This window comes from Drosophila subpulchrella, chromosome 3R (assembly GCF_014743375.2).
Source record: "Drosophila subpulchrella strain 33 F10 #4 breed RU33 chromosome 3R, RU_Dsub_v1.1 Primary Assembly, whole genome shotgun sequence".
NCBI classification, from domain to species: Eukaryota; Metazoa; Arthropoda; class Insecta; order Diptera; family Drosophilidae; genus Drosophila; species Drosophila subpulchrella.
Genome location: NC_050609.1, coordinates 18,319,409 through 18,341,595, shown reverse-complemented (window position 1 = coordinate 18,341,595; position 22,187 = coordinate 18,319,409). Strand labels below are relative to the sequence as shown.

Here is a 22,187-nt window from a genome sequence, read left to right as displayed (position 1 = left end):
AGTGTTGACTATAAGAAAAGTGTGTTTTATTGGTTTTCATTTATCTGCAGGGGTTGCGGGCCTTTCCTTAGTAGTTTTACGGCCCCTCTTTATGGGGTTCGATTATGGCTTATGATGATATGGTTTAAGAATAATCGGGTGGCACTGATAAGTCTCAACTAAGAACTTTGGATGCAGCTAAAAGTGCCAGTAGGGAAACCAAACTAAGGGCAGTCAGGCCCGAAGCACCTCCATCGCCATTATCATCGGTTTCATCTGTCTCGTTCTCCAGCTAGGGTTAGAGAAAAGCATATGTTAAAGGTAATTTTAATCAGGATTACCATAAGATACTCACACTCTCTGCCAGGATGGCCTGCAGTTCCTTGCAGCGAGTTCGCTCCAGATAGTTACTGGTGGCAATTCTACAGATTGTCTGGCTGAGACAAGTGTCATCACAGCCCTCTGCCAACTTGGGATCCGAATTGGTAAACTTGTTTCGCCAGAATTTCCTCAGCAGAGCGGGTTTCTCAGCCATTTCCTGCAACAATCGATCGATTCCCGCAGGACTTGTATCCTCGGTGTACTCCTTGGTGAACTGGTACTCCAAATACCACTTGGGCTGTTCGCTGGGGCTCAAATTAGCCTCGGTCAGATTGATTGTGAAGGTTTGGTGCTCCAGAACCTGCCAGTTTCCAGGACTGAGTTCGTACAGCCGGTAGTTGGGATTCTTATTTGAATAGGAGGTCAAGCTTCCACCGTTCCAATTCACAACCGTGGCATAACCCTCATCGGAGTAATGCAGGTTCATCTCGTCCTTGTGGGTGTGCCCACTGAAAGCTCCAGTTATGATGGCATTGAATCGCGTGAGAATCCTGTTGTACTCGTATGCCCAACTGCTCCAGCAATCGCCATCGCCAGCGGGAATGTGGGTGAGGATGTGGACCGATTCGCCCGCCTCCTCAGCCAATAGTAGAGTATCATGGAACCACTGGAGCTGTTCTTGAATCAAGGAGGCGTTGTAGTACAACCACCAGTTGTACAGGTAGCAATCCATGCTGTTCAGAGTCACAATGCGGTGTCCTTGGCTTGGGGAGACGGTGTAATATCCTCCCCGAAGGACAGTGTCCTTCGCCTCAGCGGGCAGCCACTTGGACCACAGACTCCAAACGTGCTCATAAAGCCAATCCACTTTCAGCTCTGTGGGTACCTCATCGTTGCCGAAACTATAAGATATTAAATAAATATGAAACAAATAATTGATTGAATTACTAATTCTGAAAAAACTAACTACCACTTGAACTTTATTATTATATCATTAGGTGCCCAGGAGCTATAAATTCATTAGTACCATCCAGTCGTTGAAAAACGATCAGATCAGTAGATTAGTTTCGGTTGGTGGTACTACCTCCATTCAAAATTGCACCAATTAGCGGTTGTAAACATTTACTACGGGCTACCATATCATACTTTATGGGCTTGCAGTGGGGGAGCTATGGTGGGAAATTCTTTCAATAAACTTTATCTTGACGGAAAATACAGAAGTTTTCAAAGAAAGTTCATTTAGCAATTTACGAGATCTATTTTTAGGGCACATATAAAGATTAGTTTCGGTAACTAGGTAGTTCCTTTATTCAAAGTGGAGGCTATTACTATATATCGAACTTTATAACAGCGACCTCTAGTATGGGAAAAAGGTACAATAAACTTTATCTTGGTGAAAAATACAGAAGTCCTCATATAATATATGAGGTTTTTAATGACAAGTCAGTAATGTCGGTCTGTACAATTGAATAATTGGCTAAGAAAAATAGTTGTTGTATAACCTTCCTTTTTTTGGGTCGCAAATAAGAGTACCTTTCAATGGCCGAGAATTACCCATAACCCACTTTTCGCCCCAATTTAAGCCAATTTCGGACACGTTCCTTTCAACTTTTCCCATCTGGGTCATTAAATTAGTACTATTGAGGGTCTACAAATTACGGGTACTCACACATTCGTAGGATGGGGCTCGTGGTTTCCGAGGCAGGGATAGATGGGCGTGTTTGGGAAGTACTCGGCCAGCAGTCCATCGATTTCGCTCAGCATGTCCATATTTCCCTGTTTGGTGGTGGACCAGATATTGTGGGGCGGCACATCTCCGGTGTGATATATCCATTCGATCTTGTGGTTCTCCTTGATGTGATCAAAGGCACTCAGAATGAGGCGTTTGGGGCAGTCGCAGTCACGGTAATCGGACCAAAAACCAGCTGCTGCCGTGGAATCAGATCCTTCGGGTAGGGAGTTCCTGCAGCACATGGGCTCATCGCAAACTGCATTGCTACCCTCGGCGTACTCGGGATCATAATGGATATCGGTCAGGTGGAGGACTAGAATATCCTCAGAGCTCTTGGCGGGTAAATTCGAATTCGACTCGGTGGGCGAATCACCCTGAATGCTCAAGGTAAGATTGTACTCATCCTGTTTCACCTGGCAAATGGCAATGGGCAGCATGCTGCAGAAGGACTGGGAGCTCGCCACAGTCTCATTCATGATAAAGTCAAGAATGGGCCAGTTAAGATCGAAAATTCCGGAGCAAACCTCTGGGGTCATAACGTCAAAGTAATCACAGAGTCCAAGTATCAATTTCTTGGCCTCATCATCCCTTTCCGGACCACTCAACTCTCCCTGGGTGAAAGTTCTGGCAAATACATTTATGGTGGATCTGCACAAGGTGCAAACGAAGTACTGATCCGTGGAGCTCAGATCAGCCATGGATTCGGTGAAAATGGCCTTTTTACTGTGGCTGGTGCGCAGATCCTTTCCCAGCTCCTGAAGCCTCGCCGTTTCGATTCCCGTCCGGTGATACTTCAGGTACTCACGGCTTATCTCTTCCGCTACGCTAGCTGCAAAAATCCAATCACGGATGTCAAAATAAAGGTACTTCAAGCTGTCTACTGCGAATTATCTTTTGGAGATCTCCAAAAAATATTGAATGGGTGACTATCTGATCCACACCATTCATATATTGATAGGCATTGCAATTCATTCAGCGATTCTCATAGCAAATATATATTAATATATATATTTAAAGATCTTTGAAGTTTTTGTTTCCATATCTGACTATTTTACATTTAATATTTTAATGTATTCACTTTTGTCAAAGAATTTATTTCTTATGATAATGATCTTAGTAATTAAAATAGCATAAGAAAATAATGGTGTAAAAAACTCAAGAAATATTTGCGTTAATCTTTTATTTTACTGGTTCAAGAACTTTTTTAAAGAATTTATAGCTTGTCATAAAGAGTATTTTAGACCCACCTGAGACGATAGCCGCGGAACGCTGTTCCTTGGTCAGGTTATCGGGAACATTCGGCAGGCTGAAGGCCCCACAACCGACGAGGAGGAAAGCGATCCCCAAAACAGCTGTGCTCCACATCAACATCATGGCGAAACTGTTCAAAGGATTGGAATCGATCCCCTACTTATAGCCCAGTTAACCCACAATCAGCTTATCCGCTTATCAAAGGCGGCGATATCGCATTAACGAACTGGAAGCGGTCATCAGCGCATACTAATTGAAGATTTCTTTGCTAATCGGTAAAGGTTAATACTACATACTTTCTTCTATTAATTGTGAAAATATTAAATCTGTATTTCCGGGAAAACATTAAATCAGTAAACAATAAACTAAATTGTTCCTATTTATACCCGTTACTCGTAGAGTAAAAGGGTAGACTAGATGCATCGAAAAGTAGAATGAAGGAAGCGAATCCGACCCTATAAAGTGTAGACATGTCCGTCTGTCTGTCCGTCCGTATGATCGCTGAGATCTCGGAAACTATAAAAGCTAGAAAGTTGGGATTTGGCATGTAGATTATTGAGGTTCTTGGATGTCTGTCCTCAATTTATAGCACTATTTACGATTTATGGTTACCCTTTTTATTTTCAAAGTAACGTTTTCAGTCAGTAGATCCTTGTTGCGCAAGTAAAAAACAGCATATTTAAATTTAAGATCCAATCGCTTTGGACGGCAGTACACGTAGTGGCGAAGCGCGCAAGAGAGCGTGCGATATATAGATAACGTTTTCATAGAATTCTTCTTCTTTGGCTAATTTTGAGTTATTCAGATTATGGCGTGACTCCCAACTTTCGATCACGATTCTTTGCCAAATCGATCCGTCGTAAATCATTACCAGAAAAACCCTTCTGCACGTGTCTACAGTATGCGTGACTTAAAAACACCTATTGCCTTGGCCATAAACCTGTAGCCAACTGCTGGTTTAATGGCGTGATGCTGATATGGCATGATCCCCAACTTTCGATCACGATTCTTCGCCTAATCGATCCGTCGTAAATCACCAAAATAAAGCTTTCTTTCACGTGCTTACATTAATGCGTGAGTTCAGGATCAGCAATTGCCTTGGCCATAAACCTGTAGTCAACTGCTTTTTCTGTGGTGTGATTCCGATTAGGGCATGTTCCCCAACTTTCGATCACGATTCTTCGCCTAATCGATCCGTCATAAATAATACCCGAAAATAAAGCTCTCTTGCACGTGCTTACATTTATGCGTGACTTTAAAATCAGCCAAAATTGTGTTGGTCATAAACCCGTAGCCAACCGTGGTTTTATGGCCAACACGCTTCAATTGGCTAATTTGTGCAAATCGCCACTAGTCGATAAGGCAATCGGCAGGAAAACAAAGTCCCAGTCTCCCAAACAAAAATCACCAGAGGTTTAGCTTTCGATAGGGATAAGCGCATACTTCTATTTGCCACTTGAGAGTGGACACTTTTGGAATGGAAGCCATTCGGATTATATAACTAAGGTTAGGTGGTAAGAGTATGGATTACTAGAGGGTAAGACGGATGGAGAGGACTACGGCCAGCAGGGAGCTGATGCTGAGCAGACCCAAAGTGGAGGATCCCCCGCCTCCGTTGTCATCGCCGGGAGTGGTGCTGCTGCTGGGTCCAGGAGTGGTGGCTTCACTGCCTCCGGATGAGGTGTTTTCCTCGTTATCCAGCTGAAGGGTGCGATTTATATGTTAGTTTTAAGTATCTTTGAATTTCTGGGGATATCACTTACAGAGGCATACAGCTTTTCCAGCAGTTCCTCGCAGCGTCCTCGCTGGGAATTGACGGTCACAGCAGCACGGCAAAGAGATCCTGCCAAGCAGGTGCGATCGCAACCTTCATTCACCTGGGGATCTGCAGAGGTCACACGGAAGCGCCAGTACTGGAAGATAAAGGGGTGTTATAGTGTGGAAGAAAGGGTGGTAGGCTTTTCATATTTGGTATGCCTCTATCTTATCAGAACAAAGAAAGCTTCTTAAATATGAAAGTTATGTAACAAGATATATTATTAAACATTTCTATATATATTATAAAATATTTTTAACATTCCCAATCGATCTTAATGTCTTTAAAATTAAAGGTCGGCTTGTTATAGATTTTAAAATGATATGTAACATTTCATAGTTCCCAAAATAATTCATAAAATCAACTTTAATTTAAAAATTATATTTAAATCAAGGATCTTAACTCACCTTCCTCATCAAGGCGGGGTTCTCGGCGAACTGGTCGAGGAGCTTGTCGATTCCAGCAGGACTCGTGTCCTCGGTGAACTCCTTGATGAACTCGTACTCCAGGAACCACTTGGGCTGCTCATCCGGTGTCAGATTGGCCTCGGTCAGATTGTAGATCCAGGTCCAATGGTTGGTCACTTCAAAGGTAGTGGGACTCACGGCGTACTCCCTGTAGTTCGGGTTCTTGTTGGAGTAGGTGGTCACAGCACCGCCGTTCCAGGCAACCGCAGTGGCATGTCCCTCATCCTCCGAATAGTAGACAAAGAGCTCGTCCTTGTGCGAGTGTCCTGTGAAAATTCCACTGATGGTGGAGCTGAAGCGGGTGATGCAACGGTTGAGTTCCCGAGCCCACACAGACCAACAGGTGCCATCTCCCGACGGGATGTGGGTGAGCACATGGACGTACTCCCCGGCCTTTTCGGCCTCCAAAAGGGTATCATGGAACCACTGGAGTTGGGGAATCTTATCGGTTCCACTGTGGTACAACCAGAAGTTGTCCGTATAGCAGTCGTTGCTGTTCAGAGCGATGATGCGGAATCCCTTCCTGGGAACCACTGTGTAGTAACCTCCCTTGAGGATCGTTTCCTTGGTTTCCTCGGGCAGCCACCTCGACCAGTCGTTGTACAGGTGCTCATACAGCCACTTGGTGCTGAGCTCATCGGGAACGCCCTCGGGACTGAAGCTGGAATTTGTAATTTATATAGATTAGAATCTATAGTTAAGTGCTGAAAATCATTATAAATTATTGGGTAGCATGCTAGAGGAAATCAAAGATAAGGATTTAATGGTACAGCTATAAGTCCAAAGTAATCTATTTAAGATTAAGATTAAGATTAACTATTTTTGCAATTTATAAGTAGACAGCTGTCGTCCCCATATAAATTACTTTAAAACTAATGTTATTGTTTCCCCAGAATTGAAGATTACTTACAGGTTCAGAGGATGGGGCTCGTGGTTGCCGATGCAGGGATAGACGGGAATATCCCCGAAGGCCTGGTTGATGCGCTCACTGACCTTGGTCAGGACCATGCTGTTCTTCTCCACGGAAGTGGCCCACACCATGTGGTCCACAATATCGCCAGTCTGATAGACATAGTCGCACTTTGTGTTAAGCACCGCGTTGTCCAGGGCGGACTCAAAGGCCTGCCAGGGAAGATCGCAGTCCCTGTAATCACCCCAGTAACCAGCCGCCTCACTAGTTCCCTCGGTCGTCTCCTTGTTCCTCTGGCAACACATGGGCTCCGCACAGGTGGCCAGACTGCCAGGCGTGTACAAGGGATCGTGGTGGATGTCGGTGAACTGGCAGATCCTGATGTCGGACTCGCTATAGGTGGGCGTATCGGACTTGGGGCCGCTCAAGGGCTCCGGAGTTTTATCCACAGCCAGAGTCCAGTTGTAGGCCTCGTTGGTACCGGTGTTGCAGAAGCTGTACTCCATGAACAGCGAGCAGAAGCTCTGGGAATCGATCTCGGAGTTCCTCATAATATACTCCATGGTGGGCAGGTTGGCGTTGATCAGACCCTCGCAGACCTCCTCCGTTTGCAGATTCAAACGGCGGCACGCGTCCATGGCAAAGGCCTTCATCAGGACGGAGCTGTCCTCGCCGTGGAGTTCGCCATCCTCATCGCGAATGGTGCGAATGAAGACATTTATCACCGACCGACAGGCCACGCACACAAAGAAGCTATCTCTGGGCTCCAGATCGGGCATGTTCCTGGTGAAAATGTCCTTCTGGCTGTGCGACTTGGCCAGCTGATTGGTGAGCTTCAGGAACTCGGGGGTCTCCACTCCGGTCTTCAAGTAGGTTACGTACTCCTTGGCCAGTCGCTCGGATATGTCGTCGGCAATGGCGGACAGGATGTGATTGTCCACGTCAAAGTCCAGGGGCACTCCGGGCAGGTTCACGGAGGACACCGCCAGGAACCCGGAGGTCAAGGCAATCGCCAACAGGATTCCGATTCCCCTCATGGTTCGCAGAGCAACTGGAGCATGACTGACATCGATGGGGCCACTTATAGCCTTCGGTTATCTCTGCACCAGCTGGCCAAGCCATTGACAAGAGCGGGAAACCCATTTAGCCGGGAGATTAGCCTAATCTACAATCGCGGAGCTTTTAAATATTTTTATACTCGGCTCATGAAGTGGCCATAATCGGCCTCCGGTGGGGCAGATTTTTGAATTATACATCGTATAAGTGGCAATTTCGGCAATTCACTACCATTTCGCATTAATAATAAACGGTTAAACCTTTGGAACGAGTTCTTATACTTGACCACTGATAACATTTTTCCTTTTATAATCTTATTTTCATAAAATGAAATCATCACAGTTTAAAATGTGCAAGTCTTTGGTACAAACTAACAAATCTTATCACATTAGTTTTGCTAAACTAAGTAAACAAGATAAGAGTTACATATATATACCTATAAAATTAGACTAAAGTTTTATAAATACTTCATTTATTTTCTTTGTACTAATAATAACTAATACATCTTTTACTTTTAAATTTACGCGGGCTTTTTAGATAAATGGTTAGAGTCCTCGATAACTATCGATACATGGTTCGAGTCCTAAATTTAATTCTCCAAAAGTGGATACTCCAAGCGAAGTCTTTAACCGCTGGTTGGTGTCCCGGGAATTAGGACAATATTTTTCCCGCGTAATAATTTGAAAAGCAGTTCCAACTTTTTGAAGTCTGGAAAAAATATTCATTCAAAAAATTTTTATATATTTATGTTTTTTTTTGGAACTATGTTTGCTGACAGCGGTGCAACAATTGCAACAATTGCGCATACGCATAGTGTTCCAAGTGGGCCGTTGGCTGGATTCAAAAACATGTTTTCGAAAATATCGATATACATATATTAGGTGAATATTTATTTTACCCAAAAATATCGATGTATCGATACTCTGATGTATATTTCACCCCTGGTATAATCTCCAGATTTATAAATATTCGAAGAGCAGGGGGATAATTGTCATTTAAAGCGTTGTGCGATGCCAGCCGAAGTCCGGGACAGCCTGTGAGTGTTCGGGATCGGGCTGAGAACAGGAGCGACCCTCGCGGGGATTAGCAGGCGGATTACAAGGCAGGACAAGCAGCGTTTGCCAGGCAGGGGCCGCAACATAAGACCCTCTACGCCTCCGAAGTGACGCCATTTTCTGTGCGAATAAAGAGCAGGTGGGGCACGGCGGAGATACACCCGATAAAGCGACACATAACAGCCGCCGAGCAGCCAGGATGAGCAGCCTGATCAACTTCCTCAACCCCAAGCTGAAGCCCTCCGTGGAGAGCGATGCGGTGTGCGAGGACGGGTACACTGCGGCCAATCTGGTGGCCGACGACATCGAGCAGCTGGAGCGGGGATTCATGTGCTTCGCCGTCTGCAAGCCGCCCATCGAGATCGTCTTCGACTTTCCCAAGGCGGTGGACATGAAGGTCATCAAGCTGTGGCCCTCCTGTGGAGCACTCAGATCCACCGCCTTTGAGCTCCATGGACGACACGATGGCATCTGGGAGCGGGTGGCCTTTGTTCGCGATCTGGGACGTGGCGTGGACTCGGTGACCTTCTGCTACCAGAGCGACTACAACTCGCGCAGCAGCTCCAACTCGGAGCAGAGTGAGAAGGTGTTCTTCTTCAAGTCCGCCCACAAGATCCTGGCCAGCACGAATAGCGTCAAGGTGGTCATCCGGGCCACGGAGAGATGTCCTCCGGTGCTGCGCAAGGTTCAGATGTGGGGACTGCCCGCCCGTTCCCTGGACAAGGCCGACCGGGAGCTGGTCAAGACCATTTGGAGCGAGATAAGCGATCCCTACGGCCAGCGGGATGCCGCCCAGACGCCCACGGGCCAGAGGTCACCACCGCGACATGTTCCCGAGCTGCGGGAGCAGTCCACTCTCTCCATTCCCGAGGAGTTCCTCGACTCCATCACCTGGGAGCTAATGGTAAGGAGTCCTTTGTGTCCTGCACATCCTGCAGGCAGGCAGAACCTATTTGCCTCCCTATCTCTCACTTCTGCAACTGAGTACATAGCCATGAATCAGCGGCGGCCATTTTGTCGATTCCACTTCCGCAAGAAATGCATTGCAAGGTCAATTCAATCTGGTCATGTGCACACATATACAGAAGTAAAACGAAAACATTGCCTGGTGGATTTTAAAAATGTTCCTAGGAAATGTCGGTTCATAGTATTTCTGCCTGGCGGATTTTAAAAATGTTCCTAGGAAATGTCCGTTCATAGTATTTCTGAATCATTCCTACCAATGTTGAAATCATATATCATTATCAATGTCCACCAAGGAAATAACGAAATCGTCATTCGTTCAACCAAGAAATATCAGTTCTCGAAACATTAAGCAAGATTATTCACCTTAAGATATGATAAAAAAGTTCAACGATTTCTTATAACATTCAAAATATTCCTTTATAAGATTATAGATTTCCTTATCCTATTAAACATTGTAACGCCTCACCTCTCCCCTTCAGATCTTCCCCACCGTGCTGCCCTCTGGAAAAGTGGTGGACCAGTCCACCATCGACAAGCACGCCGAGGAGGAGGCCAAGTGGGGCCGGCAGCCCTCGGACCCCTTCACAGGCCTGGAGTACAATGCGCAGCGCAAGGCGATCCTTAACTTGGCCCTGAAAGCGCGCATCGAGAAGTTCCTCATGGAGCACTCGGAGCACTTCAAGGCGGTGCCGCGCAGCCTGGGAACCTCTCGCCTACGTCGCCGCCACGCCTCGCAGTTCGCCAGCAGCACCTGCCAGCCGGGACAGATCAGTCCGGCTGCCGGAACCTATTCGGCGTTGAGCAACGCCTACAAGCAGCAGCAGCGGAAGAGCAGGGCCACCGCCACGGCCACCTCCTCATCGGCGACTTCCCCCGGCGGATCGCCGCACTCGCCGCCCGCGGCCAAGAGGGCCAGGCACAGTCACCATGGCAGCAGCGCCTGTGCCACCGTCACCTCGGCCACAACCTCCATCGACCAGGCCATTCAGCAGGCGCTGCAGAAGGTCACACGCTTCAGCCAGCTGGCCACGAACTCCAGCGCCGGGCCCGGATGCGGATCAAGTGCTCCTCCCGCCAGCTGCATTAACTGCCGGAGCGCCCAGTTTGGCTACGAGATCCGCACCTGCCGCCACCTGGTCTGCCGGGAGTGCCTGGTGCTCCTCTCGCGCGACCAGCAGTGCGTCTGCAAGGTATTCTTCCGCGGAGCCGATGTGGAGCGCTACCACAAGCTGGATCCTTAAGAGCTTCCCCCGTCGACCGTTGCAATAGGTTTGGTTCTCCCCCGTTCGGTTCAGTTTGTAAGCCAGTCAATCGCTTTAGCCCCTAGGCCTCGTCTACGTTAGTTTATAGTCATATCAGAGTCGGTCTGGTTCGGTTCTGGTCGCAGAATCGCAATTTCGCAGAGAAGCCAAATGTGTACACGCGCGAGTCTTTACCGATTCGTCGGCAGTATGTATCAGTATCAGGTCACGTTTAGTCATAGAGCAGATTACATATTACAGATTACCGATTAGCAATAGAGAGTGCGCGCCTAGTTTTTGTAGACACTTTATATACAGTCCCCAAAAGACAGGATCAGGATCGTTCAGCGCGAGTTTATATATTCATACCAACTATACCTAGAGTAAAGTACAATAAAACTAAAGTCGATTGTGTAATCAAAGGAGAGCGACAGCGTTACCTTTTGCGATTTGATTAGAATAGCTTTTGAAATTTGTTTAAACGTTACTACTATTCATTTTCAACAAGTTCAAATTGTCTATAAAAAAGTTAAATTTCAAATAGTGTTTAAGACTACAAAGTTTTCGTTAGTATTAAAATTCAATACCTATTTATTTTTATTGTGTATCGTTTATTTTGCGTCACAAAAATTGTAGTTATATTTTTGTACATTTTATTATGTACGTTTTACTTCATTACTTCGCTCTCAATAAAAAGATTACAACAAATTCTACCTAATTATATTCTTGTAGTTTTTAAAATGCGTCTTATATTTTGAAATCTTACAAAAACAAATTGTAAAATTTTAGTTTCTACATTTTAATTTGGCGCCCTCTGTTGGCATACTACTGTAACTACAATTCTCATTTCTCCGTTATCGTTATCGATAAAAACAGCTGTGTCCATTCAGCTGTGTTGTTGTTGTAAGCATTTCAAAATTTGCCCCATATTTTAATTTTCCGGAATTTCAATGTCCGGAGAGGCCAATATAACGCCTCAATCCGGCCGGAGACCGCGACTCGGATTGGGCAGGCGTGGCTGTCAATCCACGCCTTTAATGAGACTTCAGAGGGAGGAATCCTCTGTTAATACCCCAATAAACAGGAACCAGGAGACTCCAAGGGCTTTGGCCTTATACCTCAGCGCTCGCAGGATAGGATTGTCCAAAAACCGGACGGAACTGACCAAAAAGAAGCTGGAGTTTGCTGTGGCCCAGGAGAACAAGGACGACGAGCCAGAGGTTGTGAAGAAATCACCAAAGAAAGAGGCCAAGGCTACCAAAAGGAAGAGTGATCCTGAAAAGAATTGCCATAAGTCAGAGGATGAAGAGCTAGAGGATTCCCAGAAGAATCAGCAGGAAGAGAGTCCCCAACACAGCAAAATCACAGAGCTGCAGGGTGATATAGAAATCTGGCACCGGGCATTCAAAGCCTCTGTGGACGATCTGCTGACGATGGCGGAGCCAGGACTCTCAAAGAAGCACCTCCTCGCCCAGCTGGGCATTCCGCTCGAGATGCTGCGCTATCTGGAGGAGGATTAACCTTAAATAAACATAGTTTGCCATAAGATTTAACATTAAGAAACTGTATATTCCCATTGCAACAAGGAGGAACAACAAACTTAGCAAGAAACTAGTACTTGTGCGGGCGCACGGGCCGCTCGGGATCGAAGAGCTTGGGGTCCTGCAGGAAGTCGAGGTCCTTGTGGTAGCCCGGCATCAGCAGGCACTGCTGGGCGCGCAGGATGGCCTGCTCTACCTGCTCCTGCCGGCGCTTGCATAATCCGGTGATGTGCCGCCCGTAAATGCGACCCGTGTACGGGGATTGGAACTGGGAGAGCAGCTTCACGTTCTTGTAGTGCGGCTCGATGCTGTGCTTGCACAGGATGCACTGTTGGGGGTCCTTTTCATAGGGATTCGTTATGTCAATTGGTAAATCAGAGTCCGCGGATTCCGGGGAGGCCGAGTAAAAGCGGCTGGTGGCGCCCAATTGCTGCCTGCCCACCAGATTGACCACCGTGGCTATAGAATGCATAATTAGTAAGGCATTTATATATTTTCCATATTTTTAACTCACCATTTTGCGCTAGAAATTTACCTAATTTAAGCATATTTACTTTTATTTAACCAATATTTACCTCGTGCTATCGGTATCGATAGAACGATAACAAAACAGCACCTGAGCAGTGTTGGTTAATGCCTGATTGTAACATGTGTTCAACCATCGATGTATCGATAAGTTTGCTGCCTATAAATTAATAAAAACACAAAAATGAAACCGAGATCCCAGAAACCCCAAGGAAAACTCCAAGGAAAACCCCATGGAAAACCCAACAAAGGTCCTGGCAAGGTGGCCCACAGTCAAAAGCCCTACTTCAAGAACAAAAACAAACAAAAGGGAAAAGACGTAAGTGAGAAAATCAATAAAATAGAGTAGATATACACACATGTTTTTCCAATATTTTTCAGGACAAGCCCAACAAACCCGAGATCCGCAATATGAAACGTCAAGAAAAGGCTGCCAAGGAGGCGGCGGAAAGGGAGAAAGTTCGGGCGGAGCGGGATGCCCAGGTGAAAGCCTATAAAAAGAAGCGTTTGGAGAAAACCAAGGCCATTAGCAAAAGGACCCAAAAGGGTCAGCCCTTGATGAAAGATCGCATGCAGCTCCTTTTGAAACAGATCGAGGAGATGAAGCGCCATTAAGTGAGTCACAGGACATCTTAGTGTTACAAGGAACATCCCCTAAAAAGGGGGTGTTTATCCCCATGGCGCTACACTATAGGAGTTTTACCTATAGGGCGCACAAAGAAATGTTTACTTTTACAGTAGGTTTACTATATTTTTAATTGAAATACACTGTTTTACACAACTAAATTCGTTTGTAAAGTATTTTTTAAATTATGATTTCCTAATAAGACTTTTATCTAAAATTCCAAGTATTGAAGTATAAAACCAATTATGTTTGACAGTTGAAAACATAGATATCTAAAAAGTTTATGAATTCAGCGAAATATTTGCGAAAGGGATCTAACAGACCTTGAGAAACCTTTGCTTAGAGGATAGAACTTAAATTATCATGGACTTTTCAACAAGTACTTCTTATTCACTAAATTGGTTATTCAATATATCGATCTGAACTTTAGGTTCTATATTATAACTTGAATTTAATTTTGTAATATGACGAATAGGTTCATTTATACCCCTACCTATACGTTTAACCGTAACCTTACAAGATTTTGTAAAATTCATACAGAAGAAACAACAGCTTATAACAAATCTGCAGACATTGCCTGTCTATCTGCAACTTCAAACATTTTTGATGGCCGTCAGCTGGGTGATGGACGTACTGTTGGTACCATCTAGGACATAAATTCTAGATGGTCGTGCGGTAACTGTCTGTACACCCGGAAGTGCGACTACACTCTCCCCGTGAGGGCGGCTGGAAACAGGTCCTTCGGCAAGGTCATGTCTCTGCCGAGGGACGCTGGCGAATGGTAGTCGGGCGAAGAGAAGACAACTCTGGAAGATCACCCCAATCCAAGGCGGAACAGCCGGCGCCGAGGGATGAGTGGCCGAGGGGTAACTCGGTCCTGAGCCGGCGAACTCTGCGCACCTGTCGACCCGCAGTTTCAATCCAGACTTCCTGCGGCATCTCGGGCTCTGCTGTGGGCGACCTCCTTTCCCGTGCACTCGTGGGAACCAAATGAATAGTCTAACAATAAATGAGTCCGATGCTGCTCCAAAGGCATCAACCATCCAGAATTCAGGTCCTGGCTTTGTGCGGCTGAAAAGCAAGCAAAAGAAGCTGCTGCGAAAGGCTCTTCAAGGCGGACTGACCAGAGAAAAGGCTCTAGCAGTGGCGCAAGCTGTGCCCATTGCCAAAGGACTCCTGCCTGCTCCCTATGGAATACAGACCAGTAATCCCTATCCCTACTCCACTTTCGTTAAATGTGTAAGAATCGGTATGGCTCCGGAGTCTGCTGGGACTCTGCTGACCACCGAGGAAGTAACCAGGATCAAGGAGGCCATAGTTGATGTTACCGTGAAGCATTCTGGCAGCCAGAAGCCCCAGTTCGAGGGATGTGTTCCTCGAAGAGGATGGCTTCTTATCACCTGTTCCAACTTATCCACCGCAGAGTGGTTTAAACAAAATTTCTGCCACATTCAGGACAAAGTAGACATTAAACTGAAGTTAATGAAAGAGTCAGAACTCCCGAAGAAAAATGTGGTGCTTGGATACTTTCCAGACAGCCTATCCACCAGCAGTGAAAAGGTCCTGCAAATCATAGAGGCCCAGAATTCAGTCTCAACCGCAGAATGGAGGGTTATGAGGCGATTGATCCATGGTGATTTCTTACACCTTGTCATGGCCATAGACAATGAGTCTCACAAGAAGCTGATTAAGATGGGTGGGCTCATCTTCTACCGATTCGGTCGCTTAAAACTGTATTCGAAAAGCGCTTCGGATAGGAAAACGGCATTAAATGGTAAAAACCTAACATCAAATATATCACCAGTAGAAAAATCCTTTGAAAAACCCGCTCCAAGTCAGACTGCTGCTCAAGATCAAGCTATAAGAAATAATGGTCCTTGGAATCCCTGTGATAATCCTTGGAATACCCACAATAATCCTGGAAACCAATGGAATCAACAACTTAACTTGTGGTATTATCCAAATTATCCACCGCACTTTTGGTCTGGATCCGGCACCTGGAATAGATAAAACAGAATGATCAACCTTTGTCTGAAAGCAACTGATGGAACGGGTTCTACAAAAAATAACCAAAGGCCAAGTCAAGTAAGTTGCCATTTTAAGGGATAGGTCAATACTTCATGCCTTTAATTGGATAAGTCAACATATGCCTTTTTGCATTTTTGTCCAATTACTTCCACTAACAAGATTTACTTACAGGAATTTCCTGAGCTCGACGTTTTTCCAGGGAGATATTTAGTACAATTCGTTTTTAGAGGTATTTAGAGTTTTTAATGAGTAGACATTTAAACAGGACTCTTTCAATTCCCACTTCCACCAACTACAAAATGGACTCTTTTTAACCAATAACACTCGTTTCAATTGATTTTGCTTACAGCAACCGATACAGTTTATTACAGTAACACTGGTTACACTAAAAAATCAAGTTATACTGGGGGAACTCAGTCAAAAAATCTGTAACTTTGGTTACACTAAAGAGATATCTATGAGCATCCTTTTAGTACCTGGCTATACTGGAAAGATTATAAATTTTAGGAATCGAAACGCAAAGATAATATCGCGATTTTATCGAAACATTTGGCTTAAATTAAAGTGTGCTTAGAATGGCATCATGCAAAATAATCATGTCTTCCCTTTAATCCCTATGCAATCACATCCTCGCATATCATTATATTTTTCAGGCAAAGCAATATAATCAGATGATGATGAGAAAAAATATGCCATTGAAATCTGTAAAAGAGTTAGGGGCTTTGAAGCTCTCTTGGGTGTTCAGAATATTACTTTTCCGAGCACGCTCCGTTCGCTAATTAAATCTAATGCCACCTGTAATAAATTCGCATGTCACACTTTTCCGGCCGTGCGAATCAACCCTTTTTTCGCGATCCGCGACTATGCAAATTCTGGCGGCAAATTGCCCTGGTGCCATTGAGCCTTATCATCTTTGGCATCCTGAATCCTGAATCCTGTACCTGCCAGAGTCACCCTCGTAGGTCCTCCGATTCCCTCGCGATTTCGTGAACAAAGCAATTTGCTGGCTGCCACGCGATTCAATTTTCGCCAAAATATTCGGCATAATAGTAAAGTTTTATGCGAATTCCGTTGGCGGAACATCCGTTTCCGCCTCGAAAGGGGGTTGACTTGGGACCACCCTTCCCTCACTTCAGATTGACAATCAGCATGCGGTCTCATATCCGCTGGAAAGGCAAACAAAAAGCGGGAAAACTTTCACTTTGCCGAATCCGAATATTGCGAAACTATTGGGCTGCACACACAACCCGTTGACACAAATCGCACTAAATCAAAAATTATACTTTGCGCAAATAAAGCGAAAGGATGAGGACGAGGATGCCTCCTCGCAGGAAGTCGCTACACCCTGTGGCCATAAATCTCATCTAGTCAAATATTGAATTACGCCGGATGGGAAAGGGTTCACGCAGATCCAATTTAGTGGGTCAGAAGGATATGGCACATCCCCTCACCATATAGTGTGTGACATTTTTCCGGCCATCGCTTTGTTCTGTTTATTTAATAAAAATTTCCAGTTATGAGATGAGTGCTCAAAGGGTCGTTTATGTGTCGATAATGAATAGTTATTGCCGTTCCGAGGGTTCTGATTCATAATGCTTTGTTTGGGTCGCTTATAATGCAATTTATGCATGTTTATGTTCGAGTAGTTATGGGGTTTTATTCGGGTGACAATGGGTTAAGGGCTCTTTATTCTTTATATTCCATTTTATTGACAAAAACACGCCCGTTGCCAAAAACAATACAGACATAGGTAAGTTGAACATACATTTTTGCAACTACATAATTAATTAATTCCAGGTACCTCAAAATATCATAACAACACCTACAAAAATGTAATACTGTATAATATTTTCAGTTTGCCCGCCTTACCAAAAAACCTTTTGAAATAAACATAAACAAATACAAACAACAAAACAGAAAGTTTTAATGGCATATTGTGTACGCCTGGTAATTCTTTTTTAATTTTATATTTTCTACGAATTCAATACAGCTTTATTGCGGCCCAAAGTAAATAAAAACCTATGAATGATCATTGCAACGCCGGTTCAGCTGTTTTGGGTTTTTCGTAGAGCTACCGGGGGTTCACTTTTCGATTCAGCGACGATCCCGCCTTCGGTAAAATCCAAGCTGATAAGAGATCCAATGATGTCATGATCATCGGGATTTTGTTGTATTTGGTAGAATCTTAAATATTTAATCAAGAGCCATCCCCGCTATAGCTTCAGTCCTAGCTCAACTCTCAGCATTAAAACAATACAGCCGGATTATATTATCATCAAAATGAAATACTTCAAGTGCTGTTGGCTTCTCATCGTTGTACTACTCTTCATCTCTTCACAAAACGCCTTGGCGGCTCCAAAACGAAAAAGAAAAGGATTTTCTTTTCCAAAATTACCACATGTCAACATAAATATTCACCATAATAGTAAGTACAAAATGTAGAGTTCTTCCTACAAGATGAAACTAAAACATATTTTATTTTTTTCAGATATTCACATTGGCTAACAACGCCTTTATTAGTATACATTTTAGTGTAGTTGCTGTTAAATAACTTAGTATGAGTTAAGTACATAGCTGTAGTCATGTGTTCCGCTAAATATTAATTCAGCCATAATAAGGTTGCTTAAAAAATAAAAATGCTCAAGACATATTTAAAATATCAAAATAATAATTGTGCTTATTACTAAAACCCTCATGCCATCATATATATAATTTTTTCTTTTATTGTTCTTTGTGATAAGAAAGATTTGACAGCTATACTTATTGAAATGTTTAGGTTTATATAAAGAAGTATCTAATCTATTTGAAATGTTCCAAGTATGCTAAAAATATATACATGGAATTTCAAATATGGTTACTTACAAAATCTAGCTTTGTGATTCCTTGCGTCTTAATTTGCTCACTCACCTTATGTCTAGATTACAAAATTTCCTTTTTCCAAAGGATTAACCCTACTCACCCTGTTATTTAAATGCGAAACTTGTGCATAACTCACTGGCTTTCCAATCTTGTTAACGATTCGGTATGCTAATTAAATTCTTGCCAATGCAGGCAAGAAAAACAAGGATGGAGAAATTTTCACTTTCGCTGGTCTGAGATAAGAAAAAATCTGCCTGGAAATTAACACCCGAACCGTAAAATGTTTCCCCAAACAATTTGGATCCGAGATCCTGGCGAAAGGACCAACTTTTGGCCGTGAATTTATGGGCATTTTGGCATGGAGTCTATGGAGTTGGGGATGCAGTTGCTCTTATCTGGCTGAAATATTAACGGTTTAGGCTTAATTACAAATGGCGACGTTGCCCGGGGATCCCAAATTAACTGCCAGGACTTGCCAGGATTTTTGCGACGGGGTAAGAAAATGGGGACGGCAGCCATTAGGGTAATTATTTACAACAATTTCAAATTTTACACATGAACAAGTCGAAAAGCACAATAAAACGGCGCCACAAAATGTTTTGCATGCACTTTCCGTGTTTTGTTCGGTTTGGTTTTTCGCTTTGTTTTTCAAGTGCTGCGGCTCATAAATTACGAAAGTGCGGGTTGTAAATCACAGAATCACCCCTTTTCAGTTTCGTTATGCTCCTGGCGAATTGTCCATGTAAATTTCGAAATTTTCAACAATTTGCAACACCATTTCTTTCTTTTTTTGGCCAACGAAACACGTGGCCACAAACAATGGGCAGGGGGTAGTGTGAACAGAACCCTTTGAAAGCCGGCGCATAAATTTCAATTAAAATTGAAAAGCCATGAAAAATAAAATCCCCCACAGGGGCAGCGGGGTGATAGCCATGAAAAGTTTTTGCATGGAGTGTTTTGGGGGCAGTTTTAATTGTGGACAGCAGCAGGTGCAGGCATGCATGAAAGTGGCCCAGAACGGCGGGTCAGAGCCACCAGTTTTTCAATTAAAACTCGAAAATATTTCCAATAATTGCCGAATAAGTGAAACTTTGTCAAGCAGCCCCAAAGGGGTTGACCAAAGGATTAAAACATGCCCCTGAGGAATTTCGATGGAGTGGATAGTGGACACTCCATGGTGGATTTTACCCATCATCGATTTAAGGGCGATAAACTGGACATCCATCTTTCTGTGACAGGAATCCTTTCATTAAATAGTCTGAATCTTTATTGACAAGGAGATTAGTATAGTATCTAAAGAAAATAGATTTTCGAACTATACTAAAACAGTTATTACAAAGATATACAAACTAGAACATTATTTGTTCATAATATAAAAAATAGGTATTTTACTACGCCCTTTTAAACAGTTTACAAATTTTAAAAATCGATTTTCAACAAATAATATTTTACTATTCCAATAAGTTTTGAAAGCATCTATTCCAAAGAGGAAAAAAATATATTCAAAATGTAAAGCAGACAGAAGCTACTTTATTGACATATTTCACACTTCAGTGGATTGCAGTGAGTCCCAGAACATCCATCTTTTTATCCACATCCTTTTCAGCACCCACTTCCGATACTCATCTGCAATCAGCTTTATGTACCGGCGACAAATGTCAAAACTATAAGCTGACACTAAACCATTGCGGCACTTCAGCAGCCAGCGGTAAACACCGAGTAACAAACATGAAATATAAGTCCCCAACCCCTGGAAAAAATAAGACAAAGAGGGTGACTGGTCACCCCTGTCCCATCCGAAATTGCTCTTTAGCTTGCAACTGTGAGCGGTTAACAAGCGACGCGTGCCGCATCCTGTTTTCACACGCACCGAGACTCAAGTACAGTTGCCTCCGCTGCCGACCATAGTTGTCCTAGTGGGCGGTACTGTACTCGTGTGTCATCGCTACATAACCTCACAATGAGCCGTGACATAATTCACTTCCTGCCGCATCATCAGCAAGGGACATCCCCCGTTATTCAGTTTAAAGTCGCATAACTCTCAAATTAAAGTGACCATGCGACAATTTTCAATTTCCACATTGTCCATAAATCAAATTGCGTTTACAATGAGTTAGCCAGGGGGCATTCTCGGTGGAATTTGGGCGGGGTTACGCACATGGGCGAGGGTTCAAAGCGTCAGCACTAGTACCTTTTGATGGGTTTATTGAAAACTGTCCTGAATTTGTTCTGTTGTACTCTGTTTGAAAGGGAATAGTAGTTTAGAGATGAATTTGGAAAACAACAATGGCAAATAAATGCGAAAAATATATTGGCTTATTGAAAGGTCATTATATGTCAAGAACTGACACTCCCCTATACAGTGCACTATGTATGATCTCAACTTTTAAGGGTATTCAAAACTTTCTAGTATCCCAGGAATTTTCTATTCCCCTTTTATTTGCTTGTTTTTAGGTTTTTGTTCCTTGTTTTTTGGGTGGTTCGGTGTTGACACTCCAGAGTTAAGGAGTCAAAGGAGGTCCTGTGCCATGTGTGACAGTTATGAGCATCTGCAACCCAATTTAATCAGAGCTGCTGGCAAATGGCTTTCCCTGGCCGAATTTTGGGGCAAAAACACACAATATATAATCGCATTAGGGCCTTTCAGGAAAAACCCAGAGACAATGGGGATTCTAGTGCGATGTGGCATGTGTCAAAATTTTGGCATCGATAAGAGATCTAAGAACCGCAGGCACATGTGTGTTGGGCAATTTGAAACATGATTAGCTGTGAATCGGAGTGGTAAGTTTGGAAATTCAATTTTTAAATTGGCCCAGGACCTTCTACTTACTGCCTAAGTAACCACCCCAAGGCGTTTTTTAGGCTGGGCCCATAAATCTGGGGAAAGTCTTAACATGTCAACGACACTTTCCCCAAAACAAGGTCCAACTTTATTCAAATGCCGGGAAGCAACAGGAAGGGCTTGGCGAAGAATTCCGAGTTTGGACTTTCTTAATGTCTACAAATTCCTTTCGGCAAATCCAATACAAAGCCCACTGACTTTGATTTATCACGGCGGGGCGTGGTATTTTTAATTTACAAGCCCGTCGAGCTCCCATACCAAAACCCAATCTCTTAACCCTTTGAGACCGCCTGTCTGCATAATTATGTCCGTGTGCCCGCAAATTTATGGACCTGCCAACATCTTACTCCTGCGACTCCTGGACTTTCACTTTGTCAAATGGGCTTCCTTGTAATTGGCTTCGGTCTTGGTTCCCACTTAGTTGAGATTTGTTTTGCTCTGACTTATATGGTGGTCAAGTGGTCAGTCTGGTTTTTGGATCCTGATTAATTTGTGGTGGGATTTTACACAAATTACTGGGAAGCCTTTACTGATTTTTTCCAACTACTATTTTTTCTTTCACAGAACATCAAAAAATGGGATTAAAAAGGAGCAAAAAATAAGGAGTAACAATAATAACGAGAGTGATTTTTTAAATGAATTTTGTAGGTGCATAAAAGTATACTACATGTTTTTAAATTCATTTAGGCCCTTTGTGCTGTGACCCGTTAAAGTGTGGTAAACGGTTCGTAATGCAAAACCGGGAAAACTATATCATTTAAAAATGAAGTAGATATTTAAATAAAACTGCCTGACAAAAATTTCTCCTCCTGAGAATTGAAACCCACTCCGAGGGAAAACCACAAATGATGACTGCATCAAGTGAGGTTCAATTCGAAGGAAAGGGGATGACAACAGCATGACAATCCTCGAGAGCAATTCCTGTAAAATTCTATGACTTCGTAACTAATTAGCGCAGCCCATAAAAACAATG

General features: G+C 43.7%; 8 protein-coding genes across 8 annotated transcripts; 5 read left to right on the top strand and 3 right to left on the bottom strand.

The window, feature by feature from the left end:
- Positions 1 to 29: 29 nt before the first annotated feature.
- Positions 30 to 3,406, bottom strand: LOC119556078 (sphingomyelin phosphodiesterase 1). The gene is made up of 4 exons (XM_037867926.1): positions 3,280 to 3,406; positions 1,970 to 2,861; positions 335 to 1,202; positions 30 to 271 (listed from the first exon to the last, which is right to left on the bottom strand). Exons 1-4 carry the CDS (start codon positions 3,404 to 3,406, stop codon positions 155 to 157), a joined length of 2,004 nt encoding a protein of 667 aa, XP_037723854.1. The 3' UTR covers positions 30 to 154.
- A 1,291-nt stretch (positions 3,407 to 4,697) lies between these two features.
- LOC119554298 (sphingomyelin phosphodiesterase) lies at positions 4,698 to 7,522 on the bottom strand. The gene is made up of 4 exons (XM_037865162.1): positions 6,477 to 7,522; positions 5,507 to 6,227; positions 5,047 to 5,196; positions 4,698 to 4,984 (listed from the first exon to the last, which is right to left on the bottom strand). Exons 1-4 carry the CDS (start codon positions 7,511 to 7,513, stop codon positions 4,814 to 4,816), a joined length of 2,079 nt encoding a protein of 692 aa, XP_037721090.1. The 5' UTR covers positions 7,514 to 7,522; the 3' UTR covers positions 4,698 to 4,813.
- Positions 7,523 to 8,479: 957 nt separating this feature from the next.
- LOC119562884 (RING finger protein 37) lies at positions 8,480 to 11,512 on the top strand. The gene is made up of 2 exons (XM_037876000.1): positions 8,480 to 9,491; positions 10,033 to 11,512. Exons 1-2 carry the CDS (start codon positions 8,787 to 8,789, stop codon positions 10,792 to 10,794), a joined length of 1,467 nt encoding a protein of 488 aa, XP_037731928.1. The 5' UTR covers positions 8,480 to 8,786; the 3' UTR covers positions 10,795 to 11,512.
- Positions 11,513 to 11,684: 172 nt separating this feature from the next.
- LOC119553032 lies at positions 11,685 to 12,381 on the top strand. The gene has a single exon (XM_037863098.1). The coding sequence runs from the start codon at positions 11,745 to 11,747 to the stop codon at positions 12,312 to 12,314; it is 570 nt and encodes a 189-aa protein (XP_037719026.1). The 5' UTR covers positions 11,685 to 11,744; the 3' UTR covers positions 12,315 to 12,381.
- On the bottom strand, positions 12,338 to 12,982 carry LOC119553041 (28S ribosomal protein S18c, mitochondrial). Its single transcript, XM_037863110.1, has 2 exons — positions 12,850 to 12,982; positions 12,338 to 12,794 (listed from the first exon to the last, which is right to left on the bottom strand). The coding sequence occupies exons 1-2, from the start codon at positions 12,881 to 12,883 to the stop codon at positions 12,406 to 12,408; spliced, it is 423 nt and encodes a 140-aa protein (XP_037719038.1). The 5' UTR covers positions 12,884 to 12,982; the 3' UTR covers positions 12,338 to 12,405.
- A 10-nt stretch (positions 12,983 to 12,992) lies between these two features.
- On the top strand, positions 12,993 to 13,646 carry LOC119553044 (thyroid transcription factor 1-associated protein 26). Its single transcript, XM_037863126.1, has 3 exons — positions 12,993 to 13,179; positions 13,242 to 13,495; positions 13,526 to 13,646. Exons 1-2 carry the CDS (start codon positions 13,045 to 13,047, stop codon positions 13,473 to 13,475), a joined length of 369 nt encoding a protein of 122 aa, XP_037719054.1. The 5' UTR covers positions 12,993 to 13,044; the 3' UTR covers positions 13,476 to 13,495; positions 13,526 to 13,646.
- Positions 13,647 to 13,783: 137 nt separating this feature from the next.
- Positions 13,784 to 15,742, top strand: LOC119553025. The gene is made up of 2 exons (XM_037863085.1): positions 13,784 to 15,570; positions 15,685 to 15,742. Exon 1 carries the CDS (start codon positions 14,476 to 14,478, stop codon positions 15,493 to 15,495), a length of 1,020 nt encoding a protein of 339 aa, XP_037719013.1. The 5' UTR covers positions 13,784 to 14,475; the 3' UTR covers positions 15,496 to 15,570; positions 15,685 to 15,742.
- On the top strand, positions 15,490 to 18,178 carry LOC119553045. The gene is made up of 5 exons (XM_037863142.1): positions 15,490 to 15,570; positions 15,685 to 15,742; positions 17,504 to 17,628; positions 17,695 to 17,938; positions 18,002 to 18,178. The coding sequence occupies exons 3-5, from the start codon at positions 17,539 to 17,541 to the stop codon at positions 18,016 to 18,018; spliced, it is 351 nt and encodes a 116-aa protein (XP_037719070.1). The 5' UTR covers positions 15,490 to 15,570; positions 15,685 to 15,742; positions 17,504 to 17,538; the 3' UTR covers positions 18,019 to 18,178.
- The last annotated feature ends 4,009 nt before the right edge of the window (positions 18,179 to 22,187 follow it).

What these genes read in the sequence shown, in the direction of transcription:
- LOC119556078 (XM_037867926.1), bottom strand. Translation starts at nt 3,406, where the DNA reads ATGATGTTGATGTGGAGCACAGCTGTTTTGGGGATCGCTTTCCTCCTC. An exon ending in TTCCGCGGCTATCGTCTCAG is followed by an intron (nt 2,862 to 3,279) that starts GTGGGTCTAAAA and finishes GGATTTTTGCAG; the next exon opens with CTAGCGTAGCGGAAGAGATA. An exon ending in GAGCCCCATCCTACGAATGT is followed by an intron (nt 1,203 to 1,969) that starts GTGAGTACCCGT and finishes AATATCTTATAG; the next exon opens with TTTCGGCAACGATGAGGTAC.
- LOC119554298 (XM_037865162.1), bottom strand. Translation starts at nt 7,513, where the DNA reads ATGAGGGGAATCGGAATCCTGTTGGCGATTGCCTTGACCTCCGGGTTC. An exon ending in GAGCCCCATCCTCTGAACCT is followed by an intron (nt 6,228 to 6,476) that starts GTAAGTAATCTT and finishes TACAAATTCCAG; the next exon opens with CTTCAGTCCCGAGGGCGTTC. An exon ending in TGGAAAAGCTGTATGCCTCT is followed by an intron (nt 4,985 to 5,046) that starts GTAAGTGATATC and finishes CGCACCCTTCAG; the next exon opens with CTGGATAACGAGGAAAACAC.
- LOC119562884 (XM_037876000.1), top strand. Translation starts at nt 8,787, where the DNA reads ATGAGCAGCCTGATCAACTTCCTCAACCCCAAGCTGAAGCCCTCCGTG. An exon ending in CCATCACCTGGGAGCTAATG is followed by an intron (nt 9,492 to 10,032) that starts GTAAGGAGTCCT and finishes TCTCCCCTTCAG; the next exon opens with ATCTTCCCCACCGTGCTGCC.
- LOC119553032 (XM_037863098.1), top strand. Translation starts at nt 11,745, where the DNA reads ATGTCCGGAGAGGCCAATATAACGCCTCAATCCGGCCGGAGACCGCGA.
- LOC119553041 (XM_037863110.1), bottom strand. Translation starts at nt 12,883, where the DNA reads ATGCTTAAATTAGGTAAATTTCTAGCGCAAAATG. An exon ending in TAAATTTCTAGCGCAAAATG is followed by an intron (nt 12,795 to 12,849) that starts GTGAGTTAAAAA and finishes TGCATTCTATAG; the next exon opens with CCACGGTGGTCAATCTGGTG.
- LOC119553044 (XM_037863126.1), top strand. Translation starts at nt 13,045, where the DNA reads ATGAAACCGAGATCCCAGAAACCCCAAGGAAAACTCCAAGGAAAACCC. An exon ending in ACAAACAAAAGGGAAAAGAC is followed by an intron (nt 13,180 to 13,241) that starts GTAAGTGAGAAA and finishes AATATTTTTCAG; the next exon opens with GACAAGCCCAACAAACCCGA.
- LOC119553025 (XM_037863085.1), top strand. Translation starts at nt 14,476, where the DNA reads ATGAATAGTCTAACAATAAATGAGTCCGATGCTGCTCCAAAGGCATCA.
- LOC119553045 (XM_037863142.1), top strand. Translation starts at nt 17,539, where the DNA reads ATGATCATTGCAACGCCGGTTCAGCTGTTTTGGGTTTTTCGTAGAGCT. An exon ending in CAGCGACGATCCCGCCTTCG is followed by an intron (nt 17,629 to 17,694) that starts GTAAAATCCAAG and finishes TGTATTTGGTAG; the next exon opens with AATCTTAAATATTTAATCAA.